The sequence below is a fragment of the Trifolium pratense genome, linkage group LG6 (assembly GCF_020283565.1).
Source record: "Trifolium pratense cultivar HEN17-A07 linkage group LG6, ARS_RC_1.1, whole genome shotgun sequence".
NCBI classification, from domain to species: domain Eukaryota; kingdom Viridiplantae; phylum Streptophyta; class Magnoliopsida; order Fabales; family Fabaceae; genus Trifolium; species Trifolium pratense.
The window spans coordinates 5,630,336-5,649,444 of NC_060064.1; the positions used below are offsets into that span (position 1 = coordinate 5,630,336).

Genomic DNA, 19,109 nt, shown 5'->3' on the forward strand with positions numbered 1-19,109 from the left:
AAAAGTGTTTACCCCCATCGCTAATAAGGACTCTAGGCACACCAAACCGCGTAAAAATATTATTCTTAATAAACTTTACCACGGTATGGGCATCATTAGCTGGACAAGCAATGGCTTCAACCCATTTTGTAACATAATCCACACATACCAAAATATGGAGGTTAGACTTTGAAGATGGGAAAGGTCCCATAAAGTCAATCCCCCAACAATCAAACGGTTCCACCTCAAGCATTTCATTCAGCGGCATCTCATTTCTCTTTGACACATTGCCGGTTCTTTGGCAGTTATCACACCTTTTAACAAACTCCACGCAATCTTTGAATAGTGTTGGCCAAAAGAAACCGCTTTGAAGAATTTTAGCCGCAGTCCTTTGTCCACTATGGTGTCCACCATAAGGAGCACTATGGCAATGCCACATTATACTTTGTGCCTCCTCCTCATCAACACATCTCCGGATCACACCATCTTGCCCCACCTTGAAAAGGTATGGATCATCCCAAAAGTAGAAGTTAGCATCTCTAAAAAACTTTTTCTTTTGTTGATAAGAGTACTCTTCCGGAATCTCATTACCGACCTTAAAGTTTGCCATATCGGCGAACCAAGGCCTTTTTGAAATCATTAAAAGTTTTTCATCCGGAAAGTCCTCATTGATGCACTTCTCCTTTATAGTCACCATGGGATTATCCAACCTTGACAAGTGGTCAGCCACCACATTTTCTACTCCCTTTTTGTCCTTAATTTCCAAATCAAATTCTTGCAAGAGTAGTATCCACCTCAAGAGCCTAGGCTTTGAATCCCCTTTTGTTAAGAGGTACTTAAGTGCTGAATGATCTGAAAACACAACAACTTTGGAACCAATTAAGTAAGAGCGAAATTTTTCCAAGGCAAACACTATTGCGAGCAATTCTTTTTCAGTGGTGGTATAATTGATTTGATTTTCATTCAAAACCTTGCTCGCATAGTATATGGCATGGAAAAACTTCTCATGTCGTTGGCCAAGAACCGCTCCAACCGCATAATCACTTGCATCACACATTAGTTCAAATGGGAGGTCCCAATTAGGTGTAATGATTATGGGCGCGGTGACCAACTTTTCTTTGATAACAACAAAAGCTTTCAAACAATCATCATCAAATTTAAAGTCATTTTCCTTCACAAGGAGGTTGCTTAAGGGCTTTGCTATCTTGGAGAAGTCTTTTATGAAACGCCGATAGAAACCGGCATGTCCTAAAAAGCTTCTCACTCCCTTAACATTTACGGGAGGAGGCAAATCCTTAATAACCTCTATCTTTGCTTGGTCAACTTGAATGCCTTTTGAAGAGATTTTGTGCCCAAGCACAATTCCTTCTTTTACCATAAAATGACATTTTTCCCAATTCAAAACTAAATTGGTACTTATGCATCTCTTCAAAACAGCATTCAAATTAGCTAAGCAATGATCAAAGGATTTTCCGAAAACAGAGAAATCATCCATAAATACCTCAATTGAGTTCTCCATCATGTCAGCAAAAATAGATAACATACACCGCTGAAACGTAGCCGGTGCGTTGCATAGTCCAAACGGCATCCTCCGGTAAGCAAATACTCCAAATGGGCATGTAAATGCCGTCTTCTCTTGATCTGCCGGATCCACCACAATCTGATTATAACCAGAGTATCCATCCAAAAAGCAATAATAAGCCTGCCCCGCAAGCCTTTCTAGCATTTGATCCATGAATGGAAGAGGGAAGTGATCTTTTCTTGTTGCCAGGTTGAGTCTTCGATAATCGATGCACATCCTCCATCCGGTTACGGTGCGAGTTGGAATTAATTCATTTTTCTCATTCCTCACAACCGTCATACCACCCTTTTTAGGGACCACATGAACTGGACTCACCCAAGCACTATCTGAAATTGGATAAATCATACCTGCCTTTAGGAGTTTAAGAACCTCCTTTTTCACTACCTCCTTCATGGTTGGATTGAGTCTTCTTTGAGGTTGCACCACGGGTTTATATTCGTCCTCCATTTTTATCTTATGCATACAAAATCCTGGACTAATTCCCTTCAAATCCTCAATGCTCCAACCCATGGCTTCTTTGTTCTCTCGCAACACTCTTACTAGCTTCTCCGCTTCAAGTGAACTCAACTCACTACTTATGATTGCCGGTTGTGAAGAATCTTCCCCTAAGAAAACATATTTTAAATGAGAGGGAAGTTCCTTCAACTCGGGAACAACAACTTTTGAATCTTCTCCAACACTTTCCTTCTCTACTACCGCATACACATTCTCAAAATCTTTTGGTGTCTCTTCTACCTTGCATGCTTCAAGTTGACGGAGACAAATTTCAATCTCCTTGTCCCATTCATCTTCCAAATCATCAATAGAATTAACAATGACTCTTTCTAATGGTAGGGATGGTGTTTCTTCAACTAAGACATCTTCCACCACTTCCTCAATTACATCAACTTTGAAACATTGTGGTTCATCATCATGGTGTTTCATAGCTTTGAACACATTGAACATGACTTGCTCTCCATGTGTTCTCAACATAAGTTCTCCCATCTCGACATCAATCAATGCTCTACCGGTAGCTAAAAATGGCCTACCCAATAACAACGGTTCTACCTCGGCATCATCTTCCATATCAAGAATTACAAAATCCGCCGGAAACACAAATTCAGCAACCCTTACCAATACATCATGAAGTATGCCATATGGATGCACTATTGATCGATCGGCCAAAGAGAGTTGCATCTTTGTAGGTTTAGCAACCGCCCCCGGTATCTTCTTCATCATGGACAATGGCATTAAATTGATGCTTGCTCCTAAATCACATAACGCTCGACCGACAGAAATGTTGCCTATAGAACATGGTATAGTAAAGCTCCCTGGATCTTTCTTCTTTTGAGGAAGCTTCTTTTGGATTATAGCACTACATTCCTCAGTCATATCAACCGTGTCGTCATCAAGAGGTTTCCGCTTCTTTGTCAAGAGGTCTTTCATAAATTTGGCATAAACCGGCATTTGTTCCAACACTTCTGCAAAAGGAATATTGATTTGGAGATCATGAAGCATCTTCATAAACTTTTTGAATTGTTGGTGATCATTTGCCTTTGCCTTCTTCTTGCGCGGATATGGCAATTTGGTGTGGATTGAATTTTCTTTTTCTTCCACATCCTTACCCTTCTTCTTTTCAACTTTCTTCTCATCACTCTCTTCCTCAATTTCAACTTCATGCTCAACTAGTTGCTCACACTCTTTTTCGACTTCTCCCTCAACATTATTTTCAACTTCTCCCTCAACATTATTTTTTTCTTTCTCTTTCTCAACACTTGTCTCACTTTTTTTCTTTGTCACAACTTCCGGTGAAGGAACCACTCTACTCCTCAAATTAATAGCCTTGCAACTTTCATGGCCGGGATTATCTTTTGTAGACCCCTCAAAACCATTATTTTGAGTAGCTGCAAATTGTCTTGACAATTGACCCATTTGATTTTCAAGGTTTTTAATTGAAGCTTCATGATTCTTGTTGGCAATGTCTTGATTGGCTTTCATCTGATCTTGGTTGGCTTTCATCTGATCTTGGCTCATCTTCATTGCCTCAAAATTTCCTTGAGTCACCTTGATAAATTGAGTAAGAGTATCTTCTAGCTGAGACGGTTTTCTTTGTTGAGAATTCTGTGAAGATGATTGTTGTTGAGATTGAGAAGACCCTTGATTTCCACCCCAACCAAAATTTGGATGATCTCTCCAACCCGGATTATAAGTGTTAGAGTACGGGTTGTGATTGGGGTTGCTTCTCTTGAAATTAGCCAAATATTTAGCTTCTTCTGAACCTTCAGGAAAACAGTCACCGTTGGCATGGCCTTGCCCACAAAAATCACATTTCACATCTTGAGCTGCCATGACTTGCATTTGTTGATTCGAAGGATTAGTAAAGTGTTTCAACATTGCTGCCATTTGAGTATTCATCAAAGTTGATTGAGCTAAAAGAGCGGTTTGAGTATCAAGCTCCAACATGCCTGGCTTCTTCTTTGCACCGCGATCATTTTGAACTCGGTATTCATTTTGAGCCATGGATTCAATCAACTCTCTAGCTTGAGTTTGATTCTTATTCTTCAAAGACCCACCTGCTGATGCATCCAAGAACATTCTAGTTTGAGCTCTCAACCCTTGAGTGAAGTGCTGCATCTGGGTATGATTATCAAGCCCATGCTTAGGACATTTCTTCAGATAAAGTTTGAATCTTTCCCATGCATCATATAGAGTTTCAGAATCTCCTTGTTCAAAGCTTGTTATGTCTTGCCTTCTTTCAAGGTACTTATGAATGGGAAAATACCTATCCATAAACTTCATCTCCAACTCTTGCCAAGTGTTAATAGTATTCGGTGGTATTGTGTCTAACCAGTCTTTTGCTCTTCCAGTTAAAGAGTACTTAAAGAGCCTCAACCTCTTATCCGATGCGGTTACACCTGGTGGATCTGTGTAATCACATGCTTCATAGAAATGCTCAAGATGGAGATTTGGGCACTGTGTTTCAGCCCCTGAGTATTGATTTTCTTTAAGGGCGCTGAGCACTGAATTCTTGATGTCAAAAGACACGGGATTTCTAGGTTGAAAACCCAGATTGGCTAGCTCTCCGTTGTTTCTTTGGCCATAGTCACCTAACGTCCTTTCAGGCACAACTGGTGGAGGCGGTGGTGGATTTCCAGCCATGATGTTAGCTTCGTTGTCCGATGTGTCTGGACTAGAACCCACTTGTTCGCTACTTTCTTGTGCAACACCTGCTAACCGGGCAACCTCTCGGGCTAACCGAACTGCTTTTCTGTTTGCTTTAGCTGTTTTCTCTATTTCAGGATCAAAGACAAGTTCTCTTGCTGCTTTCCTACCTTGCATAAACAACCAGAAAATACCTTTAGAAGCAACTGCACTACACAAGAATGAAAAAGAAAATAAAATAAAATTTAGAACTAATTTTTATATGTTTTTCTTCTTAAAGGAATGCTAAATAAAAATAAAACAATAAAACTACTTAGTATGGTCCAATTGCCTTGTTGATTCAATCAACAATCCCCGGCAACGGCGCCATTTGATGAAGTATCAAAGTAAGTATATAATTATCGTATCCACAGGGATTGTTCCGAATCAAATACGAGTAAATTGGATCATATAAAAGTAATTTGCAATAAAATAAATGGGGGGGAAGTGTTCAGATTTCAGACTTGAGAAAGTAAATGACAAGAAAATAAGGTTTTCTTTCAAGATGCGAAGGCGATTGGACCTTTTCGGTTCATCTGGTCACTATTGTCTCGGATATCTCATGCGTATTAACAAATTACAAACTTAGTTCCATGATTCGATTAAAATAAATAACTATGTCCAATGTCTTGGTACATAGTCCTCTCAATTGATTATCAATCCCTAATGTCTTAGGATGACCTATAATCAATTGAGGTTTGTTCCCTTTAATCCTTGAATTCACAATCAACAAACCTATATGTCTAAAGAATAAGTTAATTGTACAATTATCTCTAGGTCAATCAATTCGTTTCTAATGTCTTAGTAAACAAACAATTATAATCATCAAACAATTCGCGCCGTTGTATAAAGCATTAAGAACAAGAGATAATAGAATGAAACTAACTTCGTAATTATATTAAAACATCATATGAAATTCATGGTTCAAGACAATAATAACTAGAATCCCCTAGGATCCAATCATAGAGTTTAGTTACTCATAATCATAGTAATAACAATAATTAGAGTGAAAGAATTCATTACAATGAAGAACAAAGAAGAAATTCGTGCTCTGATCTTGATCTCAAAAGTGCCTCTGTCGCCGTCAAAACTGTCTAACCCTAATTCTGAACAGAAAAAGTATATATATAGTGTAATCTGCGTACCGGCGCCCCGCGCCAGCCCGTCTGCGCGCCGCGCAGACTGACAGAATCCTCAGGCAATTCTAGCATCGTTTCTGCGCGGCGCGCCAGCTTGGCAGAATCTACAGACACTTCTAGCAGCTTCTGGGCGCGGCGCGTGATGCTTCCTTGGTCTAGGCGCAGTACACTTCTATTCCTTCACTTTTTGGCCTCAAATCCTTGTGTTCCGAGCATTCTTGTCATGATTCTTTTCCTCTTTATTCTTGCATAAAAACATACTAAATGCTATCTAGAAATGCCCTAAAATGTGGTTAAAACATAGTAATGACGTGAAGTCATCAGTTGTCTCTTAAGTTTCTTCTGGAAGCTTCTAGTTTCACTCATTTTTCTTGCTGGATTCGCTGTCCTTATCTTTTTTCTCATCATTCAACCCCATGCCTTCAAGTTCTATGTCAACGAAGCCAATTTAACTAAATTTGACTACACAAACAACACATTGCACTATAACATTGTGCTCAATTTTACGGCACGCAACCCAAACAAGGAACTCAATATCTATTATGACAAAGTTGAGGCTCGAGCATTTTATGAAGGGTCGAGGTTTGCAAATGTTGATGTGATCACACACATGAATTCGTTTCGCCAATATAAGAAAAGTAGTGATTCTATGAGCGGTGTTTTCTTAGGACAACAGTTGTTGATGCTCAACAATGATCAAGTCTCCGAGTTCAATAAAGATAAAAGTGTTGAAGTTTATGATATCTATGTGAAGCTCTATTTCACGATTAGGTTCAGACTAGGAAATGTGATATTAAATGGTATTGATTTCCATCCCAAGGTTAAATGTCACCTTAAAGTTCCTTTGAGTTCAAAGAATACCACTACAACCTTCACTCGGCTGCTTGTGCCCACCAAGTGCGATGTTGATTTATACTAACGCGCGCCTCTGATTGTGTTCTTGGCATGAATGGATCCTCTCAATTTTGTTTTTCTCAATTTTCCTTAATTTTCACATCTCAATCATCGATCAACTTCTCTTAATTCATTTTAGATTTAAATATTGTTTTATATTTGTGATCCAATGGCCTATATTCCACATTATTTCCTCAATTTTTCTTTTCAACTTGAGAGAATCCATTCTCTTTCTTGGCATAGTAGTAGTAATTGGGATTTGCTTCATTTTATGGGTGATATTTGTTACTATTATCTATTTTATTCATTTTTTGGGTGTACATTATGATCATATAGCCTTTTATGCAAAAAACGATTATATATTTTGTTTAATACATATTCTCTAAATTGGTCTGCTGTTATTAATTTAATTTATACCATTAATTTTAATATTTTAACGAAAGTCAAAGTATATACATACAGTACTAATTATTAATAATTAAGCAGGGAAAATAAAAAAGAAAGCATACAAAAGTCAATGACATAGAAAGCTAGCAACTAATATATGAAAATGAAAGTGGTTACGAGTACAATATTAACTTTTTAAGTTGGTTAAGAAATTAATGTAACTGACCTATATTATAAATCAAATATATTTATTCTTCAACGTATTAATTAAAATGTCTAATTTACTTATAAATGTGTTAAAAAAAAAACACACCTTCTTGAAAATGTACCGAGTATTAATTTAGAATATATTTGTCTAAGTATGAACCATTCCTTTCCAAAAGTCAATCTTATGGTAAAAAAGTCAACATATTATACTTTTTCTTTTAAGGAACCGTTGAAATAAATCATTAAAAATACTTAAATTTTTATATGCATAAAATCACTTTTCTTTTTTATGTAGGAAAAGGTTTTTAATTATACTATATTCAGTCGTAGTTATCAGAAAAAGTTTGACCAATACAAATTAATGTATCTATTCAAAATTTAATTTAAACTAAATATTTTTGTTTTATTAACTTAATTTTTTCTGATATTTATATTCAGAGAGAGAGATACTAATATAAAAGTCGGTGGGCGGTTTGGCATTAATCAATAACCATTGCCAACTATATATATATTTTTAACTATTTGATGCATTTTACTTGTGTATTTGTATATGTTTAATGAGCTAAATATAATGTGCTACTCCCTTCTGCAGGCCACTCCTTGTTAACGTATTTCACTTTCTTTGGGTTGATTTTATGTCAATCAGTTCATAATACTAATAATTTGACAAAATTATTTTAGATAACAATATAGTTGTCAAAAAACTTAGTAAAAAAAATGACAAAAGTATACTTGTCCTTTTGATTATTTTAGACAACAATATCGTATTTAATATTGTTTTATTTCTTGTTCAAAAAATATATTGTTTTATTTCATTTTTGTCCTTTTAATCCATGTGGATATGAAATTTTAAGTTTGGAAACAATCACTATGATATTTTTGCATGAATTATAACAATCTTAATAGTTCGGTAACTATTCATCTCTATTTTCACATAGCAATTTTGGAATTTTTTATATGTATTAGTTTAATAGTTACACTTATATACAATATAAGTATGAAAAATGACATAAATTTAGTGTTCAAATTAATCTCTTCAATAATATTTTTAATAGCTGTCAACTGAATTATATATACTTATAGAAACACAATTTAGTAACGTGTAAAATTATAAATTCACCTGTAAGGGAAAAAAAACATAATTTATTTATTTATCAGAATAAGGATATATCAATCATATAAATAATAAACCAAAAAATACCCTCTATAGGAGGATAAATACTAATACTACACATAATATAATGAATGAAAATATGAAATGCATAAAATCCCCAAAATAACCCTCTAGAAGTGACTATGTCCAAATAGCCAAAATATCTTGCTCCCTACGACTTTATTTATAAACAATAAATACAAATAGAATAAAACAGAGCCGGGTCAAACAGGAAGATCCATCAACGATCCCAATCACATTTGGTAGCCTCAAAACCACCACCGGCCGATGAACCTCCGGCAGATTTCAAAGGAATACGCAACTCACATGTAATCTTTGGCTTCATCTTCCTTGTCTTAAACGCACCAAATTTAAACCTCACTCTAAGATACATCTTCACAACAATCTCATAAGCACCTGCATCCTTTTCTTTACTCAAATCCAAACTCTGATCAGCACCAAGAACAATCACTTTCTGACCCTTAAACGAAGGATTCAACAAGTTAGTACTTTTATGTCCCTGATAAAATGGGTCAAGAAAAACAGAGTCAACTCTAACATCATGGTACAATGCTCTAGCTTCGATGGAATCATAGTAAATTCCTAGTTTTTTGTTTGGATTACGAATTGTGATGTTTAAAGAGAGATCATAGTTAAGGTTGTTGTTGTTGTTTGTGTAGTTGAATTGTGTGAGAGTTGCATCTGTGACATGAACTTTGACAACGTTGGGACGAACTATGAGCCAGAAGAGGAAGACAACGATGCCGACGATTATTATGACGGTGAGGATTAGTTTGAAGATGAGGTTGAAGAGACAGCCACAGCAACAGTCGAAACCGCCGCCGCGTGATGGACGGTGGTAGGATTTTGGTGGTGGGATTGATGGGCCGTAGTAGGCTCCGTTCAATTGTTGTTTCTCATGCATGGCTATAAAGCAAAGTGGAGAATGAAATTAAATTAAAGGTATGAAAGAAATAATTAATATATGGAGGAGGAGTTTGTAATAAATTGATCCTCCTAAGTTTTGTGATATGAACAAATGTGAGAAAAGTTATGTGTATATATAGAGAATAGTAGTAATTTTAATAGTATAATAGGAAGGGGAGGTGTGAGATATGTATGAGTATGAATGGAAATGATCCATTTGGAGTAGATAGGAAGAGAGGTGACCTGTGGGCGGAAAAACAAGTGAAAAAGCGCGTTTAATAATCTAGTTTACATTATAGATTATACTACTATTTAACTAGTTGAGAAAATAATTACGGCAAGAAGCATTAATCTAAGGAAATTGCTTGTGGGTTGGTTAGTTGCAGAGTGGTTCGTAAGTCAAAACGCGCTTGCTTTTGCAAACGACTTGTCTCATATTACTATTTTTTTATTTATTTTATTTTTACTTAAGGTCTCTTTGACAAGCCAAAAAAATTATCTTTTAGCTTTTGTCTTATGTCTTATAAGTTAAAAGATCTGTTTGATAATAATATTTTCAGAAAGAGTTTTTAGCTTATTGTACTGACTTTTAGTTTTTTTTCTTTTTTCAGAAGCTATTTCAAGTAGCTTCTGAGCTTATAGCTTCTAGCTTTTCATTTTTCTTCCTCTTTTACCCTTGTTATTTTAACTAAAATCCACATTTACCCTTTATAATTTGTTATCATTAGAATTTAAAACAAAATAAGTAAATACATGTTTTAACGTTGCTTCTTTTAAAATCACATGTATATAATATGTTTTAATGTTGTCTTATTATCTATTATCAAATATGAAGGCTAAAACATATTATTATTTTTATCAATTTATAGGTACATACATTACTATAATTTTTTTGAAACAACGTACCTTACTATAATTAACCATTATACTATATTGTAAATATATTTTGTTGTTATTTTTTCATAAAACATATCAACTGAAATGAAAATAATGTTTTTTAAAAAAATTCAGCATATAAAAATTAGTTTAATAATGATATTTGAAAGATTTATTTATTGAATTAATAAACTTAAAATATTGTAAAAAAAATAATAAAATAAACTTAAAATATTGAATTCTAAATATGTTAAATAGTATTAATTTGATAAAAACATTTATTGAATTAAAGATGTCCTTTTATGTCATTTTACATTTATCAGTCAGTTGAACCGCTAATTTTATCAAACACTTCGATCAGCTTATCAGCTAGAAGCTATAAGCCATCAATCATCAGTTATCAGTCATAAGCTATCAGCTAGCTTACCAGGCAAAAACTATTTTTGCCAAACAGAGCCTTAATTGCAGGTTTGGCTCCCAAATTTTTCAATTGTTCGATTTTGACCCCCTAATTTGAAATGTTCGAATTTAGTCCCCCATTTTTAATCTCTTTTGCATTTCGTGGTCCCTCTTGACTATTTTGATCAAAACTATGTTGATTTGAATATTCTTTACACATGTTTTAATTGTATTGGTCGGAATAAACATGTATTATTTATTTAAGAGAAAATTAAAATTAGGAAGGCAATGTCACGTAAGTCTTATTTTTATTTTGCAGAAAAAATAAAATAAAAAAAATTAGAAAATACAACAACTCATCGTTTGTCTTTCCCAACTACTTCAATAAAAACAAATTTCACAGATTCAACATCTTCTCATCCCATCTCAGATTCTTCTTCTTTTTCCCCTCTCATATTAAACAATTTTAACTGGCTGCCTCCAATTTTGTCGGTACAGTTTGAACCCTAATTTCTTCGTGTGTATTGTTTGAAAGTTGTGTAGCAGAATGTCGAAGAGTTGTGTCAGTTCGTTTCACATTTGCAATAGCTCGTGTGACATGAAAATAAAGAAAACACATTTGGTATGTTGGTATGGTGTTCTTTCCCCTCGTGTACTGCCTTGGCAATAGAAAACCTAGGAATGTATTGATTTTACCGTTGGTTCAAGTGAAGAAAATTTATTCAAGTCATTGTGGTTCTAACTAGTAATGATTTTATGGTTTGTTATTGTAGTTAGGAGTTAAAAAATTGTAGTTATTAATAAAGAAATTGTAGGGGATGGTTAAGCAAAAGTGGGTCTATGTAATGTTCAATTTGTTTCAATGAAGAGACAATTTGTGCCGCAAATGATCGGTGGTGACATAGTTGGGATGTCAAGTTTCTACCACTTATATATTTGCACTGCACTAACCTTTATATAAAAAAATAAAAAAAAAAAGAAAAAGAAGAGACCAAGTTCTGTTTATCAATTCTTGTTCAATTTGTTTCGATTCTTTTCCATTGCAATCAATGAATATTAAGAGTCATATATCGCTTATAAAAAAAAAAAAAAGAGCCATATATCCCAAAATAGCTTGAATAACATTGAATTTGAGTATACTAAAAATTAAACTGTCAAAAATTTAAGTAAACTAAAATTGAACTATTAAAAAGTGCATAATTTTTCGGAACTGATAGTAAACTTATTTTTAATCGAAGACAAAAATTTGTGACAATGAAGAATTTGAACATGGTCATTATTGTTTTCTATTTTTAATTTATTTTTTTTTTCAAAAAAAATATTAGTCTGACATGACCTTGCCTATTTGGCTTCCTAATTGTAATTTTTTTAAATAAATAATACACTTTTATCTTGGCCAATTAAATTAAGACACGTGTAACAAATATCCATATCAGCATATTTTTTGCCAAAATAGTTAAGAGGAGCTACACAATACAAAATAGGTAAAAGTGGAGAACTAAATTCAAGATTTCAAACTAGATGAGCCAAAATCGAGCAATTAGAAAACTTGGGGTAAAAATTAAATTTAAGCCATAATTTTTTTTAAAAAAAAAAAACAACACTCATTAGTTCAAAATGGTATAGTATAATATATATATATATATAGCACAACGTACATAAATTCAAAAGTGTTAGAATATAAAATGATAAATTTGTCAACAAACTTACAACATTCAGTTTAATAACACAATAATAAAAAAATTAAGCTAGTGTTAACATATAAAAAGACTATTATAATGGAAAAGATTAGGAATAATAAAATAAAAAATAATAGTAACCACATGGTTGGTTACTCCAACACTCTCCAATGTGGTACATTATTCTCTTGAATAAATGGCATAACCAGAGGGACAATAAGATCATCACCAACTGTTCGTGCAACCAATCCCAGACATGTACTTCCAGCCATGGCAATGTTCCAAGCTCCTTCATCCTGATCTTGATCTTCTTTTTCTTTTTTTAGGAGTGTCTCCAATAACACGGGAACAAGAAATGGAAGTGTCTTCTTTATAAAATAAAAGCAAGGAATGTATGAATCACTGCTAAATTCATCTCTATATTCTTCTAATATTTCGATTTCGTCTTCACAAATTGAACTCCAAAACTCAATTGCCCGAAGTGCAACAGTCTCATGGTCTTCCCTCACAGCTTTGGCAGTGATGGTGAAGATATTCTGGATATATGGAGCCAACTTTTCATAATATGTAAAAGAAATAGCAACCAAGCATTCAAAAGCTACTTGTCGGATCTTGAGTTCAGGGGAAAGAGTGGCTTCACAGACAATTTTCATTATGTAATTTCGGTCCATATCCATGGAAAAATTTGCCTGGGCAAAACACAATGCATTGTGCAATGCTTCTATGGCAGCGAGCCTAACATGACTGTTTTTTTCTGTAGAATTCATTCCCAGAACGACCGTAGTGAGTATCTTATTTACATTATCCTGGTCTAGCACATCTGGGGAAACGTCTTCACAAATGTATCCAAGGGTCTTGAAAGTTGCTTGCCTAGTAGAGGAAGGTAGCTGCTGATGAACATTTGACAAGAGGGATTCTATCAACTCGGGCCACTGATTGTGAGGTAATTCAATGGCAGCAACTTTTGCTATGACTTGAGATGCGGTTGATCGAGCATCCGGATAAGGAGAAGTCGTCAGTGTTGTCAACAAAAATGCTTTAATTTGGGCTTTAAAGGTTGGAATTGGATTTATAGACAGCCATTGCCATTGCAATTCTTTCGAATCCAAAGCATTCTTGAGAATTAAACCTGCAAGCCTCCTACTCTCCGGAGGCTTCTCATCATTTGACAATTCTCCAGCAAGAGTAAGTAAGAAACTTGGAAGATTCTGCTCCTGGAACTGTTTCAACTTATTTTCAGCTTGTTTCCTTACAGCGCCATCCACTGCTTGGGCATTTAAGAGGATCTGTGTAACTTCCATGGCCATCTGAACATACGTAACTAACAGCATAAATAAAGGGTGTGATTGTGGATTAGCAACAAAAAATAGTTCTAGTTTTAACCACTATATAACTAAATAAGGTAAAAAGGGGAAGCTCAACAACAACCATATGCACATCTTAATGTTAGGATTTAAGGACACGAGGAGAACCCAACCCAAGAGACTAGTCGAATTAATTGGTGGGAAAACCTCATGGCTTAAATACCACAACGAGCACTTTGATATACTCAATGTGAGACTCCCAAAACACAAGCTTAATGAATGTCACATTAAGAATAGTAACACATACAACGGACACAGAGCTAGGGAAAAATATATAAAATAACATATTAAAAACATAAAAGGATTTCACAGAGAGACATAAATTGCACGAGTTGTATATAAACTCAATGATATCCCAACAATAATACATACAAAGATAAACAAGCATGATAATAATAATTTATATTAATATATATTATTTAACGATAAAACAACTAATAAATTATATAATAATATATGAATAATGAGACTGTAAATTAAAAAACAAAAAGGAAATAGTCTATAATAAAAAATAAAAATAAAAGAAACTTACGGCGAGTTGAATCGGCAGTAATGGAGCGAGTTCTAAGGAAAGGAAACTGAAGAGAAGCGCGACTCTGGAACCCTAACAGGGAGAGACCGTTGAAAGGAAACTTCAATTAGATCCACAAAAAATATTTAGTTAACTTCAATGGCTATATATAGATTTCTTAATCATATTTTAAATATAAATCTAATTTTTTATAATATCTTGTTTACAAATTTTAAGATTAGTTTTTTTTATTTTATTTTTGAAGGCAAGATTAGTTTTTTTTTTGTTTTTTTTACTAAAAAAACAATATTCATTCGTTCTAATATTATTATTTTTTTTAAAACAATTCATTCCAATAATTAATTGAGTATATCAGATGCAAATTCAACATCGCTATCTGCTAAAAAACTCACAGCATCCATGCTAATCTTGTCATCTTTTTTTTATATATATTTATTTTGTTGAGTTATTAAATAAAAATTTAATTCAGATTTATATTTAAAAAATAAAAATTTAATTTAGATTTATATTTACAAATTTTTAAGATTAGTTTTTTTTTTTTTTTAAGGCAAGATTAGTTTTTGTTTAAAATTATGATTTAGGATATATTTTGGACTATTACAATGTACTGTAGCAGATAAAGATATGTATATAAAGAGTCATGTAATTATGAATGCTAAAAATAATGATTAAATGTGGGCGAAAGCGAACGATTCCGATGATTGAAGAAGACGATAAAAAATACGATCACTTATTTTTTTGCGGGATGTAAATGATCATTTACCATATAAATAATTTTTAGTAAAAAAATCAACGGCCAATCCATAAAGACAAAACAAGGTAAGTTTAAATATCAATATGGAGTAATTGAAACTTAAAATGTCAAAATTGAACAATTTCTTTTTTACAAACACGGTCAAAATTGAACAATTAATTTTTTTTTTTACTAAAATAATCAAAATCAAACAATCGAAAAATTTAATATTCCACATCATAGATTCGAGTATATTTTGTTCAACCTTTAGGCTCTTTGCAAATCAAACTTCTCTTCTTGAACCAACTCTGCAGTCTGCACCTTTCTAGCCCCAAGGTGAATTGATTATAGAATAGACTCTTCTTGATAAGCATCTACATGCTACACACGAAAACAGATCCATTGTCCAACAGAAATATAGATACTATAAAGAATTCAACGAAAAATCTGCATAACCTACTGCAAATTGACAAAAGAAAGCATCATAACAATTCAATATAAACATGAAAACAGGCTACGGAAGACTTCACCAAGTCTTCCATAGTGCACAAGTTGCCCATCGTGTTATAACAAATACGAATTTTATAAAATCGATCGCTGGATTGAAAGTTTATATCATTTAGATAATCCATAATTTTTTAAAGAAAAACATAAATAATTTGATACGTTATTGAGACCAATCAAGATTAACCGTATACAATAAAAACCCATAAATCCGTTAATTTTGATGAGTCTCAATAACATATCAAATAACTTTCAATTTTTTTTAAAAAAATTATGGATGATCTATACAATAATTTGGGCAACTTGTGCACCATGGAAGACTTGATGAAGTCTTCCATGTTAGAATTGGCCCACGAATACATACTTCTTATTGACAAAAGCATGTCCAATACTCCATCCGTTTTCTTAAAAGTGTCTGATTCTATCATATTTAGCGTTACTAATGAACTGTCAAGTATGTGTTTTAATGATACGATTTGTCAATTATACCTTTTGTCAATTATTGTTATCTTTTTCAATATCTTTTTTCAATATCTTTTTTTTTACGATGGGAAAGTTTGTTGCTTCCTTGTTATATTCAGATTTAAACAAAATTTTTTACCTATAATAATGTTGAAGATTTAAATAAGATGAGTATTAGTAGCAAAAAAAATAGAAATTTATTGGTGAATTAAGATGAAGGTATAATAGGAAGATAGGGTGAAAATTCCACTTTCTTAATTTGGTGTTATCATTATAACTGGACACTTTTAAGAAAACAGATGGAGTATAATATAGAATACTCCCTCTCCGGCTTTAATTATAAGCAAATGTCACTTTTTTTATACATCGAATAACTAATGTATCTTGTCCACTTTTTAGACTAGATACATTAGTTATTCAATTTATTGGTCCTCCAATTCACTTTCTTTGGTGATTTTCGGAGAATATGAGGGGTATTATTTAGTCAGAAAAAAAGTAATATGATTACATTACTCCTTTTTTTTTCTTTCCCTTTATAGGCATTATTTTGTGATAATTCTACACTTTTTGTGAAAATAGTTGGTTCGATTTTTGTAAGTTTTTTATAAGAAATTTGAGTTACAGACCAAACTAATTAATCAAGATCATGTTAGGATGGTTCGTTTCAATTGGACTAAAATTTGTGAAAGCATACACCAAAAGAAAAATAAAATTTGTGAAAGCAACGATTAATTAAGTATATTTAAATTTTAAAGTAACCACAACAAATAAATTATACATTTTTTTTAAGTAGTCTAGTGTATAGAAATTACACATTAAAGGCGAATAAGTGGAGTGTCCGGAATTCTGAACCCCGACTCCTATTTATAACATTATATTCCTACCAACTAAGTTAAGTTCACGGGTATAATAAATTATACAATTAATATTTATAATAACTAAAGTTATATTTTGGATATCATGATTCGTTTCCAACAAAGATAAATAAATTAATAAATGTCCCGAGTTGAAACCCCAAACCAGAATGATTGGTTTCCAACATGATCTTTATTATTTTTTTATTAATGATGCATGAGAATATGAGGTGTGATCTTAGGTCAAAAATTGGGGTATGACAGCGTCCACGCTCACCACGACCACCACCGGTTACTTTCAATAGTAGTTCATCATATTTGTCACTTTGAAACTTCATTCTTTGTTCTTGGACAATTAAATTGTTTTGCAATTCATCAATTGAACAAACTACATAGCTGAATCTTGGTGTTAAAAAACGCAACATCTTTTCCACCACCTATGTCAATTGAACGCAACATCTTTTCCACAAACAACAACATCCATAGTTAAAAAACGTGTTTCTTCATTATCTCACCAAATTTGACATGTGAATATACTATTTTGCTCAAAATTTAATGAGGATTATGAATATACACTTAACTTTTATTAATTAATACTCAAAAATTCTAATTTTCAGATTAAAGTAAGAACCCTAAATATTTCAAACACAAATTAAATATTATTTAAGCACAATCAGAACTTATGACCATAGGGCTTTCACTACTCACATCATGGTATACATTTTGTATTCACGAATCATTCAAAGATAATGCATGTATGATGGAGTTCAAGGTCACAAAAATTTACCTATTGGAGCAAGGTCCAATGCCCCTTCAAATGATGTTTCGAGAGGAGAAAATGATACCTTTAGCTTCCTTGAGTCCCCAGGAGTGTAATGGTATAGTTACGTTTCCTTTAAACCTTCTGAAATGTTCTACCCAATTCAAGTTGAAAGTGACAAAAAATGGGATTTGGGAGATGGTAATGGAGGGGTTACAGTTGATGATCAATGCATACAGAAGTTTTTCTATGATGTATGGTGATGATTCAATGGAAAAAGTAGAGAAAACTTGAAAGAAATGCAAGTTGCGAATTTAAGATTTTGAAAGTGTAGTAATGGAGTTTTTGAGTGAATTTTGTGGATATTTGTTGATATTTGTTCTGAGGCTTGAAGGGCTTTTATAGAGGTTGAATTTGGTCTGCATAATTAAACAAGATTGGGTTTGGTTGGATTCCAATGTTGGTTTGTCCATCAAGTTTCAAAAGTGGTTGAAAAAGTTTTGTAGTTCCAAGGTGAAGATGGCTTGATTCATGGACAATAGGGTGGCTTTTTCTGAGTTTAGGGAGTTGCTTCTGAGATTTGAGGTGGAGTGTGATCAGAGAAAACAAATGTGAAGCTCAATGCATGAGTTGTTGGAGAAAAACAAGCTTTACAAAATGTCAATGAAACTTTATGCAAAAAGTGCTCCAAAAAGGACATGTAATTTGGACAATTCTTCAAACACTTGGATAATGCACCAAAAGTCTGTGTAAAACATCAGTTTTGTTGAGATTTAGAAGCAACATGGGCCTGCAATTACTGATCACAAGGTTTGGATTTGGTTTGAGCAATAACTTGACATGGTTTTTTGACCCATAAATCAGCTCTAACATGGTCTCTTCCCCTCTTCGAAACTTTCTTCTCAAGAAAACTTAGTTCATGCTCTTGGTGTCATTGGAAAGATGACATTTGCCTCTACAACTTGGATGTTGATCACTTGTCCTGAATTCATTGCGATCATAGAGACAACTGGCCACCAAACTTCAAACTTAAAGCTGTCTGACACTTAGAAAAAATTCTAAGTGTTTTTGACAGTTTTTACAATTTGACATCTCATGTTTCCTTGTTGTTATAAGCCATTCAGGAACTCTTATGAATCCAAACTCTTCACCACGATATAGTATGATATGAAATATTAAAATGAAGCTCTTTTTTGCTCAAAATAGATGCTTGGATTGGAAGTTATAAGCTTGCAAAGTCATGAACTTGATAAGGTCAAAAAAAAACTTAGAAAAAATTTCTAAGTGTTGAGATTTTCAACCACTTGGAGAATCAACTTTGGTCATCAACTTTAAGCATTGTAAAGATCCTTTTAAATTCAAATCTTTTTTACATATTTCAATATGCCATGATAGCTTTCCAAAGAGTTGTTGTTTGCAAATTTATGATACTTGAGGAAGAAGATATGTTCTTGATAAGTTGGCTCCATATGAACATGAAATTTTCTATACTTAGAAA

The 19,109-nt window shown here is 33.3% G+C and overlaps 2 protein-coding genes and 1 non-coding gene across 3 annotated transcripts; 1 reads left to right on the top strand and 2 right to left on the bottom strand.

The window, feature by feature from the left end:
- The first annotated feature begins 4,189 nt into the window (after positions 1 to 4,189).
- Positions 4,190 to 4,295, top strand: LOC123893321. The gene has a single exon (XR_006803428.1). It is a non-coding gene; the product is annotated as a small nucleolar RNA R71 (small nucleolar RNA).
- Positions 4,296 to 8,607: 4,312 nt separating this feature from the next.
- Positions 8,608 to 9,765, bottom strand: LOC123890327 (NDR1/HIN1-like protein 10). Its single transcript, XM_045939914.1, has one exon. The coding sequence runs from the start codon at positions 9,444 to 9,446 to the stop codon at positions 8,763 to 8,765; it is 684 nt and encodes a 227-aa protein (XP_045795870.1). The 5' UTR covers positions 9,447 to 9,765; the 3' UTR covers positions 8,608 to 8,762.
- Positions 9,766 to 12,554: 2,789 nt separating this feature from the next.
- LOC123889199 (importin subunit beta-1-like) lies at positions 12,555 to 13,709 on the bottom strand. The gene has a single exon (XM_045938422.1). It carries the CDS (start codon positions 13,707 to 13,709, stop codon positions 12,555 to 12,557), a length of 1,155 nt encoding a protein of 384 aa, XP_045794378.1.
- Between the last annotated feature and the right edge of the window lie 5,400 nt (positions 13,710 to 19,109).